Consider the following 16367-nt stretch of genomic DNA (forward strand, 5'->3'; position numbering starts at 1 on the left):
TCCGGATTTTACGAATATTTTTTTCCCACTAAACCAAAGCTTTTAAAAAGTCCCCTTTCTTTGCGTGCCAATTTCACAGCACTGCCACGAACCCTTTGGGGGATTGCGTTTCTTTCTCTGTGACCTCTCATGGCGCCTGTCGTCTGCACTGTAGCAGTCTCAGGAGTCGGTAAAACGTACATCAGACCAACACTAAGATATAGACACCTGGTTGTTTAGCTACAGCTTGCCCTTATAACAAATAATTTGTAAAAAAATGCATTTCAGTTGTAGTCCAATTGTAATTATGGTAAACGTTTTTTTTTTTGTCACCAAGGTTAATTTAGTCTGTGACTGTAGTAGAACATAAAAAATATATCTAATCTAGTAAACCTTCTAAAGCTGCGCAAGGCTATTTAGGACCAAAATTTTAAATGTGGACTGTGTTATAAATCAATGAATTACCAATTATATGACAGGACTATGTCACTTAATAAATGGCCAAACAATCAAACAAGGGTAACGTGATGATACGTAACAATTTAACAATCTTTAAAATTCTACAACTATGTTGACGGATAAAGAATATTAAGTTACACCCATCAGAAAAGTTCACAATTGACCAATTTTGATCAATTTGATGACAAATATATTCATATCTTAACAATATTTGAATTAATTCTATCAAGGCAAAAACATGTACTACTCCTTCGATTAATCATTACTCATCATGAACAATGCATCGATTTATTAATCAAAATGTATTCTTACGCTCGCAAAACATGCACAGAATCGGGTGTGCAAGAATCAATTATTCATAAAAAACTATGCAAATTCTATGCTGCTACATTTAAGATATAAGAGCAACAACAACAAACAATGTATGTACAAATAAGACAAACAAAAGAAAATTATAAAAGCAAGAGAAAAAATAATCCCTCGACAGATTGGGGATCGGGAACCAAGAGAAATCCATCAAATCGCCCACGGATGGGGCAAATCTGTACATGTGTAATAACCACACACACGGTCATAGCGCAAATCAATGTTTTGCTAAAAATCACCACTATTATTAAACACCGCTCTCCACTTCAGTTGTGAGCCAAGGTTATCTTCATTGTTAGTTTTCACGTAAAGTTTCCAGCTTAGATATCCATGTAAAAGATAACTTCCATTGGTTTCCCAGTAACCCTTAGGGCCTCACCAGGTCTTTAATGATCTCCTCCATCTGAGCCTGAGCCTGATGCACCTCCTCTGTTGGTCCCTCGATGGTGATCTTATCTTCGCCATCCGTGAACTCAATGTGCACCTGATACAACGCAACAGTGGGGAAAACAACATCACGTGGTCAGCAGAGGTGGGAGTCCGATAGCTAGTTCTCACCCCTAAATCAGGGTCGACTTGGCATACAAATACTCTGGGAATTGCTCAAATTACGACCCACCTCGTAACCTTTATTTGGTGGGAAGACAAATAGCAGCCAGGGGGTTGCATTAAGATTATGCGATGAGACGCTTGTTTATGGTTGTACAAATATTAAAAGTTGTGCACAACGCACTTGTCGCAGGAGAAACCAGCTGTGCAAGTTGGTGCAAGTTGTACCCCTTTACAACTGGTAGATCAGTTTGCCTACACAGGCCCTCACGGTCCGAGTGGTATTTCACTAGTCGTTTGTGGAGCCGAGTTATAGAACCAAACCGATACACATTGGCTCCATGAAGGGCCAGAGGCGGCTGGGCCAATGACACGTTTCTTTCCGTGTGTGATGTCACGCTCGGTAACAACTCTGACACAGCATCAATGCGTTATCTATATGCTTCTTGTTCCTGTTCACTCCGTGAGATGTCAGCAGCTGGGCTGATTCAGCACAACCCCAGCATGGTTCCGGTTGTACAGTGGGGGGAAAAAAAGGTATTGATGTATATCCTCTAGGGGAGGCAACACTTACCTTGGGTAGGTTCTGACTGATGCGGCTGATGTTCTGCCCCTTCTTTCCAATGATGAAGCGATGGAGCCAGGCTGGGGCAAACACATCCATGCAGGCCACACTGCTCGCCTGGGCCACAACAACGGGAAATACCACAAGCACGGTACATGAACACATCTCTTGTTACTCAAATCACATTAGAAACAGTGCTACTGAACAAAGCATTAAATAATGTACCACAGCTTAATAAAAGGCATATATTGAAATAACCTAAAGCAGACTTGAATGTCTTGTGCCCAAGAAAATGATCGAAAAATGTAAATGACATATGAACTACCAGTTAGGACGCATTAAGCAGCTGCGACCCATCTGATAGTCGACTTGTCTCGTTGCAGTGAAATGTTATCAGCGTTGCAGAGGATGGAGAAGAATTCTGCCAATAATTTATATCACTGTTAGAAATTTTGAGAAAGCAAGTGTTCATTATTAAATACTAATGCTTTATTAAACACCATCAAAAATGTAATACCACTGTAATTTTCGTAACCAACATACGAGGTGAATAATAACAATCCCCAGTCTATTGTGCCATATACACCAGTTGGTAATTGCAGCACTTATAAACGATGCATACTCTCGTAGCATTCGAGTAATATTTGTTTCACTTATGGAAGGTGGAAGATGCGATGGGGCAGGGAAGAGAATTCACAGAGGGGAGCATAGTGAGTGGAGAGGGGGTAAGGAGAGCACAGATGGGAATATGGTAAGGTGACAGTGGAGAGGTAGTAGAGTGCATCGAGGGGAACACAGTAAGGGGAGAGAGGAGAGGTAGCAAAGTACATTGAGCAGAGTACATTGAGGGTGAGAGCTCGGTGTGCAAAGAGGAAAAGGGAGGTGAGAGTAAGGAGAGTGCGTGGAGGGGAGTAGAATGGAGGTAAGAGGGGAGCGGTAGGTCACCAGAGTACATTTAGCACCATCACTAACCGCTGACCACGAGCGTTAAGCCTCAAACCCGCACCTTGGCGTAGACCTGCGTGAGAGCCGGGCCGAGCTTCTCCTGCTCGCCGCGCAGGATGATGGTCTCGGAGTTGCTTTCCACCGAGGGCATCTCCACAGACACGCCTGTCAGGTCCAAGATCTCCTGCAGCGTGTTGCCACGCGGCCCGATGATGTACTTGTGCTGGGACTTCTTCACCTCCACGGAAATGGTGGTAGTCTTGCGCTTCTGCACACGGGTTGCAAAGAGATTAAGTCGAGCTTCGAAGAACCACTCGCGTTCGTTCCTTTCGATTGCTCCACAATGATTGTCGTCGTGGGGCAGTGCGGAGGACGGTGCAGCAAAATCCACTGTTGTGCTGTAATATGCTCATCCCGCCTTCGCCAATCCACACTGACCGGTGTGGTGTTAGAACGGTCAAATAACACCGACCCCGCACGGCGCGGGGAGGCCCTCATCGAGCAGTGGATTGACAGAGGGTAGATGTACAACCAGGGTTGCGTACTCTTGTCTAAAACAACAACAGGTGTTTTTTTTGTATTTTATCACACCACACATTCCACTTCTTATACAAGCGAGACCTAATGTGCTCTTTCGTGCCATGATAAATGAACCGTGAATGCAACGCCGCGATTAAAAAAATTAGGTCCTTAAAAAGTTCACCTTCTCCTCGTAAATGTCACGGATCCTCGCGGCGGCCTGAGCCACGGCCTCCTTCTCGCCGGTTATGACGATCTCGTCCTTGTTGACGCTCGGAGGGGGGATGTTGACACGGGCTCCCGTCTCCTGCATCAGCTCGGTCACTATCCGGCTGTGCGGCCCCGAGATGAACGGATGGAACACCTTGTCGATGCTGATGCGCTCGACAGCGCGTTTGTCCTGGACGCACAACGCCGCCACCATTGTCACAATTACCCCTGGGACGATCAGTCGGTTAAATTGGCTCAATATTGTAATCGGCTACTTTTTATGATTAATTACCGTGGGTACCTTTAAAAATGGCAGCAGACTCAAGATCTTGAGTCACGTGAAACCAATCATATAGAACGTATACGATTAAAACATTATTATTCTTCCATACGACTTTGAAAAGCAACGGATTAGTTGATAACTGCATGTTGAGTTTGAAGATGCCATTTGATGGCATCTGGGATCTTGAGTAATGGAGTTCACTTCACTGCAGTTACAGTTAGGCAACTCATTGATCGCCTGCTTATGGATGAAGTTAGCTACACCTCCCACGTGTAGTTCTAACACCATTCGGTACAGTCTGGTGTCTTAGAGATAGAAATACAAGTAGTATCATACACACAAATGAGTCTATAGATGTACAAGTGGAAGAATAGATGTTAAAATCAACAAATCAATACATTTTCTTTGGGTCTTTCAGTAAAGCAAAGTAGATAGAAAAAAATAATTAAAACATCACGACGTTTCGATCGCAACACAAGCAATCGTCATCTGGTGAAAAAAGCAATTTCTTTTTAATTATTTTTTCTATATACGTGGCTTTACCGAAAGACCCAAAGAATATAAATTCCTGCAGTCACGAAAGCTTTAAGTCAAGATTTAAATCAATACATTGTTAAATGCATCGAAACCACCACACACCACTGGTTCCAGGTGAGCCCATACATGTGCAGCGATGTGAATACCTGCTCTGCCGAAGTTAGCTGAATCTCATGCCGGGCTTTCTCGATGCCTTCCTTGGTGCCGGTGATCTTAATCTGGTTGCTGGTATCGTCAGGTCGGGGGATCTGAATCTTGGTTGCCGTTCTAAGCTCCAGATCCTGCAGCTTCTCTCCGTTGCGTCCGATGATGTAGCGATGATGCTCCTTGGGGATGGCCACCATTGCAGTTGCCTGCGTTCAAGAGCAGCATCAATTAGGCTCCAGTTGTCACTGGTCATCTTTTCGTCATCTTATTACCAAATTCACAGCCATTTCGGAGCAGTGAACCTATACCTGTAAGAACCCAGACTCAAATCTTACAACTTGGGTTGAAGTTCAGAGAACTACGGTTTAAATCCTACAAGTTTTACCAATTGTATATTTCTTAAAATTAAGCTTGTTCCAAATCGTGCTATCAACATCCAGCCGTGAAATTAACCGTTTTGATTGGTTACTGCCGGAGAACAATGAACCACCAATTTTTCGAGAATATCCTGCAAATAGAAATCTCACGGAACTACTTTCGAAAGATATTTTATTGAACATTACATAGGTACAAGCACAGGGCAATACATTATATTAATACCCCACGAAAGCAGTAGGTGAAAATTTGAGAAAACGACACTTAATTTCAAAGCTTCTACACGCATTCCACCAATCTCAAGTCATCATATCTTTCAATGTTCCTGTGTGAGATATGGAGCCGTCACTTTCACCGTATATTCAATCACCCATTGAGAAGAGGGTCGTGAGAAACTCGTGGGGTATCTTAAAATGGATCGGCCTGTATTACTCTGGTTCTTCTACAGAAAAAATATGCACAATCGCCTTCTTTACAAAAGCTATCAGTCTAAATAGTATCTTGGGACAGAACTGCTATTTGACTGGGAAATGTTGCACATGTTTACAATGGCAGCTGACTTTGTTCCTCTTTTGTGAAAACGTCCTTCTATATGTGCCATTATCTGGAGGTTGTGTGAAAAACACCATGTGGAGCTTTAAACATATTGTAAACATACGCCATTTGCTTTTGGGTCACAGGCCGCACCGGTGCGGTTTCTATTCTCCCAGACGGCAGACGTATGTCCCTCGTATAGATGGGTATCATTATTGGCTCAGTGTCAACGCCTGAGGCTCACAGCCAGACTTAAGAATCTTAAAAATGTTTGTGGTTCAGTTTTATTCCCAAGGCCAAGAGAGTCGGACAAGAAGTTATCGGCATTTTTGGCTCAGTGTTAATGCCGTAGACATAAGGAGATAGCTTCAAGGAGTCGGTAGCATTCGTTAATGCCAAATTCTCAAACTGCAATGTTACAATCAAAAATACAACCAAATGACCAAGCCTATCAGATCGAAGTAGAGTTCAACCTCCTTGGTACTTTGGATCGGTGACCACCAGGGCTTGCCAGCTGTTATAAGAGTGGCACTATGGGGAGGCCAGGAGATGGTCGTGAAAGGTGTCACCGCCCGCATGTGTGTGGGTTTTCCGTGGGTACTCCCAGTGTCCTCCCACATGTCAAACATTCACCAATGGCCATTTCAAACATTTCAATGCAGGACTTTTCCTGAACAGGTCTGCGAGACTCAGTGGAGGCATTCATGGGTCATATCGGTATCATTATCATCGTTACTAATGTCAAATCTTAATAGCAGACTCACTTGAAACATTTAGAAGTTTTCAATGTCAATGAGAAACGGGGAAAGTCGTGAACCATTCCACCCTTCACTGCGGATTGCACAACACTCCCGACTGCAATCCAGTCACCAACGTGTACCTGGGTCTGCAGTTTGGCGAAAATCTCCTTGCGAGCCTTCATGACAAACTCGTGCTTCCCGGTAACCATGATGGAGAGGCCTTGGTCTTTGGCGAGAGAGAGCTCAATATGCGCGCCGGTCTTCTGCATGATGTCCAAGCAGATCTTGCCCTGCTCTCCCCCCTCTCCGAACTGGGTCTGATTCATTTCCTTGAACTTACGCTCCTCAAGCGGTACATGGAACACCTAAAAAAATCGGAGCAGAGTACAAGCCTCTCAGATGACCGCTTGGTTACACTGGCATATTTCATTTACAGTAATAAATTAGGAGTGTGCGAGGTGTCGTAAATCAAATCCACCTCTGTAAAATATACAGAACCATATATTCTAATGCCAACCGGCAAGGATAAAGAATGAGCTTTGTGAAACACGGAGGCAAAATGTGACACGCATGATGTAAACAGGTAACGTTAAATGGGAGGGCCAAACAACGAATGATAAACGTTGTACTCGATTGCAAACGTTGTGGCTTTACTCGCCATCACACCAATGTGAAGTAATAGCCAATAGGCAAGTTTTGTTAACGTGACAAACCTTACTAATTGGCTGCGATGGGTGGTGGTGGTGGGTTATATTTACGCGACTGGACCCAAACACCTTTATTATGAACAAGCAACTCATGATTAAATGCAGTGCCGATGTAAGTTTACAGCCAACGTTAACAACGATCCCCTTCCCCCACTCCGCCAACAGACAGCTGTAACAGACCGAACGCTCCCAGCACCTGAGTAATGACAGACGAGCGCAGTGGGCGGATCTTATTCCAAGCCCCGATTGGGGCTGTAGGCATATCAGCTTGGTTCTTCTCCGGCAGAGGAGGGAAGGCCTCAAAGTAGGTCGGGATGTACGCTTCGTCATCAAGCCCTCCTGCGGCGACCACGCGGTTCGTGCCGCGCGCGCACACACAAACATTCCACGCACGTCACTGTCATTTCTAAACGCTTTTAAATTATCGCACCGCTGTAAAATTAAAAAGTGACAAACTATGTTATTGCTTACCCTAAGCTAAACTGAACTTTGCACAAGCTTTTGAATTAAGCACAGGCAAACCGATCGCATTTTTTTTCTTTCTTAAATGGGCATTGCAAAACAGACCGGCCCTCAATCCCACTAACTAGTTTTAAACAAAACTATCTTTTTCTAGGTAGGTCAGAATATTTTGCAATGGCACATGCACAAAACAAGACCTTCCTGTTAATTATTTTATATTACAGCTCTCCAGTGCATTTTTGTGCTGTACCACATGCTGTGCGGCATGACGTTCGACATTTACTCCAGCAACTCAATATTCAGCACATGGAGTGGAATGGTCATGCCAAACAACACAAAGTATAATGCAAAAATAACAGCGGAGAGCTATACATCACAACCGTGAAAACCTACTAAGTAACTTTGTTTAGTACAGTTCAGAGGAGTTGCATGACGAATTCATCATATTATTAGCATCAACGACAGGCATTAATAAGAGTTATATTAGCACGTGTCATTAGTCGGATATTGGCCCACATTTAAAAACTGCACCTTTTCACGGGTTCGGAAAAATAAACATCCCCTGAACGATGAATTATGAAGAAATATTAAATTTGTGAGGGGACGCATTTTCATGCTGTGCCATTCCTACTACAAGCCTTCCAGCTTTCTGGCAAGGAATTAAACGTGGAATGTAGCTTATGGCCACCAAGACTTGACGTGGCTTAGCTTTTCTGACTTGCCGCTCTGAAGATTGACCTTTGGGGGTACAATTCAATGCCTCGTTGACATTCCATGCACAAAACAGCCTTCTGGCAAAAAGCTGCTTTTGCACTTGCAGGTCACAAAATGTGGAATGCATTACTTCCAAGCTTCTGGGATGGCCGACAGACCCTTAATGTTCAAATTCCAACTTAAAGAACATGCCGTATGTGCAACTGTGTGTATGTGCGCAACCGTTTTAAAATTCTGTGCACTAAATTTAGATCGCACATTTGGTTGTACAGTGACTTTTTTTGGCAGCGTTGTATTGTAAGTTTACCCCTTTTGTACGTAATGGTAATGTTTTACATTAATAAAATTCGTAAACAATGCACGCATGCTGGGAGTAGATAAGGATGCGACCTGGTGCCGAATGTAATTTATTAAAAACAACACAATATTTTTGAACCGGCAATTTGGATAAGACATTAGGAGTATTTGAACACAAGGGTTTTGCGAAGGGTTAATATTTCAACGTTTGAAACAAGCACCATTTTAAACATTTACACTTGGAAATCAGCATTCCCATTTGTTACGTACTAAGGCATGAAGTGATATTACACACTTGTCTCCTCACCACTTAAGGCTAAAATACCTTTATTACGGCATAAATTAATTTGATTATAAAACTGCCTTTTTAGAAGTTGTGCCAATTAGGAAGTTGAAAAAACCATTAAACATTCCGAACATTAAGGATGAAAAATTAACAGAGTGCAATCTTTATTTTTTTATACTCCTAAAAATCGAATCGAATTTACCTAAGCACAACCAGCAAAACAAATCTATACCATGCTTACAACTCCCATGTCCTCCTTTTTGTCGTATCGTCGAGATGATTTTGCATTTAAATGTTCATAATTTAGAAAAATGACAATTAATTTCTGTCCGAACATCAAGTTCACCTACGCATCAAAATGTTTAAACACCCGAGTGTTTTTTTTTTAAGCAAACATATAACATTTACACGTACAAGCTGATGCACGCCACAACGATGAAACCAGTGCATGTCAGTGTGTGCAAGCTACTAACCTTTAGTGACTCCCAACTCCGGGCTGCTAATGTTGCCATTCTGTTCGGTGAAGCCTTCAGGTGCTAACACTGCGTCCGAACTCATAGTCGATATCCGGTTGCAAAGTCGTACAGTACACCACTGGCAAAATACAAAAAAACCAACACTCAACAGAACAGCATTTGGAAAGTCTTTTTTATATTTCGATTGTGCCATCGGAGTCTTGTCAAGAGGCAACAAATGCATTTGCATGCCATCAGTCATGCCTTGCGACAAGGAAGCCATTTGGATAAATCGCACATTAGTGCAGCCCTTTGTGGAAGAGGATGGTCCACAGAATTGCTCCCGAGGTCCCTTCAAGCGACCTCTAGTCTACACAGTAGAGGGCAGCATTTTCCTTGCCCCCTTGCTACAGAGTAATGTTTCCCAAGAGTCGTGAGGTGGAAATCATCCAAATAAAATGCAAAACGTTTAATGCGACGTATTTTTGTGGAGTCATTGGCTTTTGTGCATTCATTGCCGACCCAGCTGAAACCATCAATAGCAACGCTTGAACCCAGTTTAATCACAGTCACCTCGATTTGAACCTAGGCACTAGAAAAGCGTGGTTCCATCTCCGTGCTCTGACCTCTAAGCCATACGACCATCTCCAGCTGTAAATCTTTTTAAATAGCACAATATCTAACACAATGCCAATTAAACTGCTTGTTGGTATTTAAATTAACTGCATTGGCGCACAATCGTGAATCGCACAAAACCACATTTATAACACTGCTTTATTAACATAAATATACATATCATCGGCTAATCTTCTGGACAATAGCCCTAATTCTGAGTCCAGCCGTTTAACATTTATTTCAGTAAAAAGGCAGTGTTTATAATAATTGTGCTTCTTTTTGTGTTTGGTGTGTCAAAAATGAAAAGGTTAATCAATCTTTGGAATGTTAAGAGTTGCAAAAAGAGAAATGTGGTGTGGTACGCACTTGGCATGCCAAAATAAGGCACGCAGCGTGTTGGTCTGTCCTGGCACATTATTCGGTATTTTGTCTAGACGTGCGAGCGCGTTTCCAATTTACTTGGATTAACGTTGAATTGAGAACACAAATGAAACAAGAGAAACTCTGAAGGGAAGGGCTTCAAAAAACGTGCTCCTTATACCAAGGTCGCTGGATTTGCTCAAGAGGTCAGGGCACTGAGCTGGCACTTGCTGAGCTCCGGGAGTTTCAATCCCGACAGCCTCCTGCAGCAAGTGGATTCGTCTCAACCCGTTCCCAACCAAGGGGCATACAAAAAAAACACAAGAGTTGGTTTTTCCACTTGATGTGGCTTAATTGCAGCCCTGAGAATGTTAAACAACGGATTGACAATCATGTGTAAAAATACAAAAATAACTGGGATTTTTGTTTTGTTCAAGTCCAACCAGAAATATCTTCCACGTGAAATTCTCTTGTCCTCGGGCATGGGCGCTGCTATGTTAAATTTGTTAAATAATTGAATTAATATTTAAAATGAAAAGCAGTCCCCAAGCAACGAAATGCAAGCCATGTCGCATCAATTCAACTCTCAGGCTGTCCAAACTTTCAGCGTTAGCTGAAATTCTGGCATAAAAAGGAAGTTATGTTCTAACATCAAGGTGAAACTCTTGAAAGCAGCGGTTAAGTTGGGCGTAATTTCCAAACTTTGATTCCGGATTACCGCTGCGGTGCATAAAGGCCTACATTTCCAAACAATGATGTCACATGGATTTTACTCCCCGCTTCACAGCCACAGAACCATGCACTGGATAATTCCCCACAGAAATCACTGGGTGGTTGTGGAAACTCGGAGGCAAATATCCTGTTCCCTAGGCTATCGTTTCACATCATATGCTACCTTAAGAACATATTTCTCAACGATAAATAAAATGTACAAGTCATACTTACAAAATGGTTACTGTTGCCAGAGAGTCCGTCCGGTTTCAGCTACCTTATGGGCTTCAGTGTGGCTGGTTTGTCTGCCCTGTAAGACAAAAGAAACAAACAGATTAATTCTAGATTTGAAGCTTTCGTGACTGCAAGGATTCATACTCTTAGGTTTTTTCGGTAAAGTCACGTAGGTAAAAAAAATGTTAATTAATAAAAGTAAAATAAAACAAATTAAACAATTCACGACGTTTCGGAAGCAACACAAGCCTCCGTCTTCAGGTGGAACCGTCACAGCCACGACAGCTGTATCAAGTAAATGAGAGATCACAAGAAATACTACCCCGTATATATAATGGTTGAGGGGGGAAGGGCCAGGAACGGCACACCTTTTTATTAATATGGTAAGGTGAGGCTTAAGACCAAGAGTAGACTGCAACGGATTAATTATGCAGCCAGTTTGTTTTAGGGTCAGTGGCTTGATACTCCGTACCAGAAGCCCACTTTTCATTGGTACTTTTGTGGATGTGACAAAAAATATAGCTTATTCAGAGGTCTGAAATATGTATGTATAGATTGCCATTAAACCAATTACGTTTTATGAGCAGGGGTGAAGAAATAAACGATTTAAATACACGACTTGGGCTAATATGCTTTTATTTCCATAATCAGCAGACTGCCCTTTTCTCTTATCCATTAGTTCACAAATAGATGTAGCCAGTTAAGAGCCATAAACGGCATTAAAGAACTTTCCTATTATTCAATGCATCAACAGATAAGCGGATAGCCGCAGATAGCCCAGATCTAAGGAGACATCTTTCCATGACGATGCAGAGGTGGTAAGAAGGCACCCACAGCTCCAACGTGCTCAGAAATTCACGAGATAAATACATGCTGTAGATTGTGCCTAAGCAGACTTAAGATTAGAAAGATGAACACAAGACGATGTTCTTTATCTTTTAAAACAAACAACTGAAATAAAACAATTTACTAATCCTATTATCAACAGTCATGGAAAATGATTTTTTCCCACGGATCATTAAACCTTAATTTGAAGCTTTCGTGACTGCAGGAATCCATACTCTTTGGTTATTTCGGTAAAGTCACGTAGGTAGAAACAAAACAAAATAAATCATGACGTTTCGAACGCAACAAGCGCCCGTCTTCAGGCGAAAATCACAATAGCCGCTGATGTCTGCTGCGAGCAGCACGATGTCTGCTGCGACTTGCAGTGCTGACCCCTACAGGATGGGGTGTCAGGATGCTGGCCAAGGTAATGGGGTTACTAAGGGCCATAGCACTCTGGTTGACCTGAGGACACGTGATTGGTAAAGTCTACACAGGGGCCCCAAGTGGGGGCTAGGGGTGGTCACGTGTCAGGGTCAAGATCCTGCTCGGGGGGTTCGAGAAGGTGGTCGTGGCTAAGGGCGGAGCCAGCCACGCCACAGAGAATATAAGCCGGGTCCCTGAGGAGGGACCCGGCTACTGTTGTTCATCCTGAAGAATCTACGTCCTACAAGAGTCACCAACATGTGGACCTGGACCCAAGCTGGGGTCCGGTCCGTTGTAGCTAGTTCCAGTGTAATTAGTGTAGTTATCCTGGTGGTCCCACCACCATAGGTTATCTTGTTAGGGGGTAGTACCCCGTGCGTTGGTTTTAATAAATGTATTGCCTCCAAGAAATGCGTCTGTGACTCAGTTGAACCCACTACACATACATATACGAGTAGTAGCATGACCAAAATATTGTGGTTGGACCATTGCATTATATGGCCGAAACCTCTCTAACAGATGTTTCTACAGGTGCATCTCGATTAGAGACCCATTTGTTCACAAAACCGGCTAATTGTTTGCTTAACGAGTGGAACCCGATCTATAAATATCCATCCTGTAGCAGCAGGGGGCGCGTGTTTGGCCGTGTGGGGAAAGGGGATCCCACCATGGCACTGTAATGAGTGGGTGGCATAAGGGGAGCGGTAGTGCAGCGATTAGCGCGTGGCACCGCAAACCCAGCAACCAGAGTTCACAATTGGATGCAGCGGCTTCTAATGGGAGCAGGGGGGTTAGTATAATAAATACTACCGACCACAAATTGATGCATGTAGCATAAGATTAAAATCAACGAGCCAATGCATTTTTAGTTTAACGCAAAATACGCGGAAAAAAATGCGCAAGTTATGTAATATTCAAAGCATCAAATACTTACCGATTTATTGTATTCCTTTATCTTTTAAAAAAGAAAAACGTGGATCTCAAAACAAGGCACTAGTCATGCAGCCATGACAATTTCCTATCCGAATAAAAATATAGAATGCATACCTCGCTCAAAAAGGGGAAAATGTTCCAACTTGTCCCAAGTAAATGAAGAAAACGGTTAAACGCACATTGTATGCATGCCCTTCTATTCAGTCACCCCATGAAATGCAACTCAATTTAACCTTGCGTGTATATTGCAGTATTTAATGCCGCTCGGTGCGGTATCATCTTGCAGAATTGGAGGGAGGAAGCAGCGTTTCCGGGAGACATGATGCCGCTTGGCAGTGCTGGAATGCTAAAAGTGACCCCCATGTGGAAAAGTGATCCAGGAAAACAGCCCCATTCTTTACCAAGGGCACTGGCTTATCTCTAAAGTTAGTTGAATGGTTTTGGGGTCTGCTCCTTACCATGGGGAATAGGTCAAAAACCATACAAGTGGCCCATTTGTTTCACAGACCATTATAATGCATTACCATATCCATCAACCCATACGGTTTACACGTATTCTTGCACAGGGACATTGAGTTTAGGTCCATACGGCGTACAGCCGTTTGAATACGGGCAAAAAAAACATTATTTTTGTCCATTTGTTTGTGTTTCTACCTTGTGATGGGACTTTGTAGGATGAACGCTGAGATGTATAAGGGTGCGGGGTGACCAATAAGGACTGAATTAGTCTGTAATAAGGTTGGCACTGATAAGGGGTTGACAGGTTGCATTACCATTCACCAGGTCACTAATCGGCATCACCTAATTTATTTCACAATGAGGATTACCATTTGCTAATGTATAAGAAGTAATTTTCTTTTACTCCATTATCTTTTGCATCAAATTATTTTAACTGTTGTCATCATTTGCCACTGTGGAATGGCTACAGGCCAGAATGCACATCATTTGTCAACAATAAACATTTGTGCCATATTGCCTGTTTTATTAGATAATTTTAGGGCTAGTCTCCTGTAACAATACCATAGATTCACAATGGCATACAATTCAAACACAATCACATTCTAACTTTGGCACTGGTGAAGTGAGCTAGAGTTTAAATTGCCAATGCCCACACATTTGCGTGGGATACAAGGCCATGGTGGAGGGAACGCAACGCACGAACCTGGCTCAACGCTGTGGGATGCGGGTGATGTCATCACACAGACGTGGGGTGACGTCACCATAGTGCATTGGCCCATCGATATGCCAGGCAGCAGAACTTTGTTTGCTATAACATACTCTAGTATGACGTGAATGATAGGGATGGTCTATTCTTTCACAATGCTATTAACTAATCATCTTAAATAATTGCCAAAATAGCTTTTCACATCAAGCCACATCTGTTTAACACGTAGGCTTTCGCGAGCAATATTATATAGAGGTTTTTGGGTTAGATCTCGTATACTGTATATATAAAATATACACATCTCTAAACGGAAACCGATTATCAAGAACAATAAGAAAACGGCAGCCAAGGAATTGCATGCATCCGTGAGCACGTTCACCAGAGAGATGGAGCAATACAATCAGCTCGTTTGCTGATGCTGGGTGGATTATTACGTCGTGATAGACGGTGGGCAAGTGTTCTAGGATTGTGAGAGATGCAAGCAGCTTAGGGAGGAGGTCTTCATCAAGCAGGGAATAGACAATGGATGATGATATTTCGTGCCACATTTTAGCACCTACGAATAAACACTGCAGGAGCCATTTAGGGTTAAGTAGGCACTCAAGTTCGAGTGTAGGGGGGGGGTCCATTCTTTAGCAATGGCGCAGGATCGACCCCTCAGTTGTTTGCATTACAGCTCATCGCCCATAGGGCTCCAGCCAGGCGACGTGGCACTTTCTGCTGGGCCATGTGCCACGCAACCAAAGACAGAGCCTCCCAACGACCCCCCCCCCTCCGCATTTCCCTCCCGTGTGAACGCCGAACAGAGGCTCTCTGCTTAGCGCTGCCTCTTAACAGCATAACCTCGTGCCCAGACACCCCAATAAAACAACAAATCCACATCTTCTTGGTTCTTTCGGTAAAGTCACGTAGAAGGGAAATAATAATATAATAAAATAATACAAATAAAACATAATAAAATCATTCTCACGACGTTTCGGCCACAACGCAAGCAGCCGTCCTCAGGCGAAGACCAGGTCTGTCTGGGAGACACCTGAGGACGGCTGCTTGCGTTGTGGCCGAAACGTCGTGAGAATTGTATTTTATTATGTTTTATTTTTATTATTTTATTATTTCCCTTCTACGTGACTTTACAGAAAGAACCAAGAAGATGAATCCCTGCAGTCACGAAAGCTTTAAATCGAAACAAATCCACACTTTAAAAATGCCGCTCTGCCAACAAAAGAGCGTGGGCATCACACCCGCATTGTATGCTACTGCATACGCAATCGGGGAGCCGTGTGAATTTATACCGCGAGCCGTGTGGTTTTAGATTGATTGTTGCATCACCATCATCTCAAGACTGCGAGAGATGGCGACAGCTTGGGAAATAGCTTTCATCCAATAGCAGAGAGATCGTGGATTATCACGTTGTGCATCTCTCAGCACTGTGCCGTGTAGATACATTTATCGAAGTTTGTCTCATTGAGATTCAGTGAATTTAACCGATACACAGGATATCTACAAACGCATAATGCATTTTATATGTTCTACCCTGCACACGTGTTAGATGGTATATAGTCTTATGAATGCAAGTTCATCATACACAGCATGTTCATTACAGTATACGCTTCATTCATTAGCAATGAAAATGGCTGTGTTTAAAACAGTGGAAGGGAGTATAGCATACAGTGCTTGCTCTTCTTGGCAGAGGTATCCAGACGGTAGCACTGCAATGCATTGCTGAATCTATCTGTGCAGAGTTTTTAACGTTACTCCCCTGGAAATCCGAAGTTTTCTTCATTCCTCAATTTCCTCCCTCTTTAAAATGGAATTGGCCAAACATCTCAATGCGGAACATTCTTGAACAAGAATCGAGGCTATGGGGGGTGACAACTGCATAAATCCTATATGCATGTACAGTACAAAATGTTCAGCATGAAAGCACTGAAGTTTCCAAACTAAAACTTGCGATGGGGGTTCAAGGGTT

The 16367-nt window shown here is 42.9% G+C and overlaps 1 protein-coding gene across 1 annotated transcript in view; it reads right to left on the reverse strand.

The window, feature by feature from the left end:
- Positions 1–16367, reverse strand: part of HDLBP (high density lipoprotein binding protein) — a 38645-nt gene that overhangs the window by 18993 nt on the left and 3285 nt on the right. The window contains exons 2-10 of the mRNA XM_078611395.1: positions 11050–11125; positions 9148–9268; positions 7112–7254; positions 6349–6573; positions 4559–4765; positions 3567–3782; positions 2925–3131; positions 1928–2035; positions 1184–1288 (exon numbers count right to left, since the gene is read on the reverse strand). Coding sequence (XP_078467521.1) covers positions 1184–1288; positions 1928–2035; positions 2925–3131; positions 3567–3782; positions 4559–4765; positions 6349–6573; positions 7112–7254; positions 9148–9232 — 1296 coding nt within the window. The 5' untranslated portion in view covers positions 9233–9268; positions 11050–11125. The remainder of the gene's footprint in view (positions 1–1183; positions 1289–1927; positions 2036–2924; positions 3132–3566; positions 3783–4558; positions 4766–6348; positions 6574–7111; positions 7255–9147; positions 9269–11049; positions 11126–16367) is intronic.

This window comes from Lampetra planeri, chromosome 36, assembly GCF_965212315.1.
Source record: "Lampetra planeri chromosome 36, kcLamPlan1.2.h2, whole genome shotgun sequence".
Classification (NCBI taxonomy): Eukaryota; Metazoa; Chordata; class Hyperoartia; order Petromyzontiformes; family Petromyzontidae; genus Lampetra; species Lampetra planeri.